The following is a 553-nucleotide window of genomic DNA, read 5'->3' as shown; positions in this document are numbered from 1 at the left end:
TGCTGCTGCTGCTGCCGCTGCTGCTGCCGCTGCTGCTGCTGCTGCTGCTGCTGCTCAGGACGAAGAGACGGGACTTCAGATTGTGAAGGAGGCGATGCAGGCAGGGCTCAACGCTTGCTGCATCCACGACGCAGTGAGTACTACATCGAGGACTTAGGGTTTAGGGTCTAGGGTTTGCGCCTTAGGGTTTAGGGTTAAGGGTTTGCTAAATGTGGCTGCACTGTCTGGCCCTCACCTGTATAGACACCTCAATGGCTGTGTGCTTCTGGGGCTCCCTGCGGGCACTAGAAGCCCCCAGCAGCAGCAGCAAGAGCAGCAACAGCAGTAGCAGTAACAGCAGCAGCAGCAGCAAAAGCAGCAGCAGCAACAGCAGCAGCAGCAGCAGCGGGAAACCCCTGCTTTGTGGCTGCGGCTGTTTGCAGGGGCGCACCCAAGTACCCAGAGGGTCAATGACGGCCATTGCTGTGGGGCCTGGTGAGGCAGCAGCAGCAGCAGCAGCAGGAATGGCAGCAGCAGCACCAGCAGGAATGGCAGCAGCAGCAGTAACAGCGGC

At 59.9% G+C, this 553-nt stretch overlaps 1 protein-coding gene across 1 annotated transcript in view; it reads left to right on the top strand.

Moving 5' to 3' along the window:
* Positions 1–58: 58 nt before the first annotated feature.
* ETH_00037640 (peptidyl-tRNA hydrolase PTH2 domain-containing protein, putative) overlaps positions 59–553 on the top strand; it is a gene marked incomplete at both ends in the record, with an annotated part of 1,102 nt that continues 607 nt past the window's right edge. The window contains 2 exons of the mRNA XM_013374987.1: positions 59–133; positions 423–474. Coding sequence (XP_013230441.1) covers positions 59–133; positions 423–474 — 127 coding nt within the window. The remainder of the gene's footprint in view (positions 134–422; positions 475–553) is intronic.

This window comes from Eimeria tenella, genomic scaffold, assembly GCF_000499545.2.
Source record: "Eimeria tenella Houghton genomic scaffold, Eth_scaff2438, whole genome shotgun sequence".
In the NCBI taxonomy this organism is placed as follows: domain Eukaryota; phylum Apicomplexa; class Conoidasida; order Eucoccidiorida; family Eimeriidae; genus Eimeria; species Eimeria tenella.
Note: the sequence above shows the minus strand (reverse complement) of the source record. Positions and strands in the feature narration are given on the sequence as shown.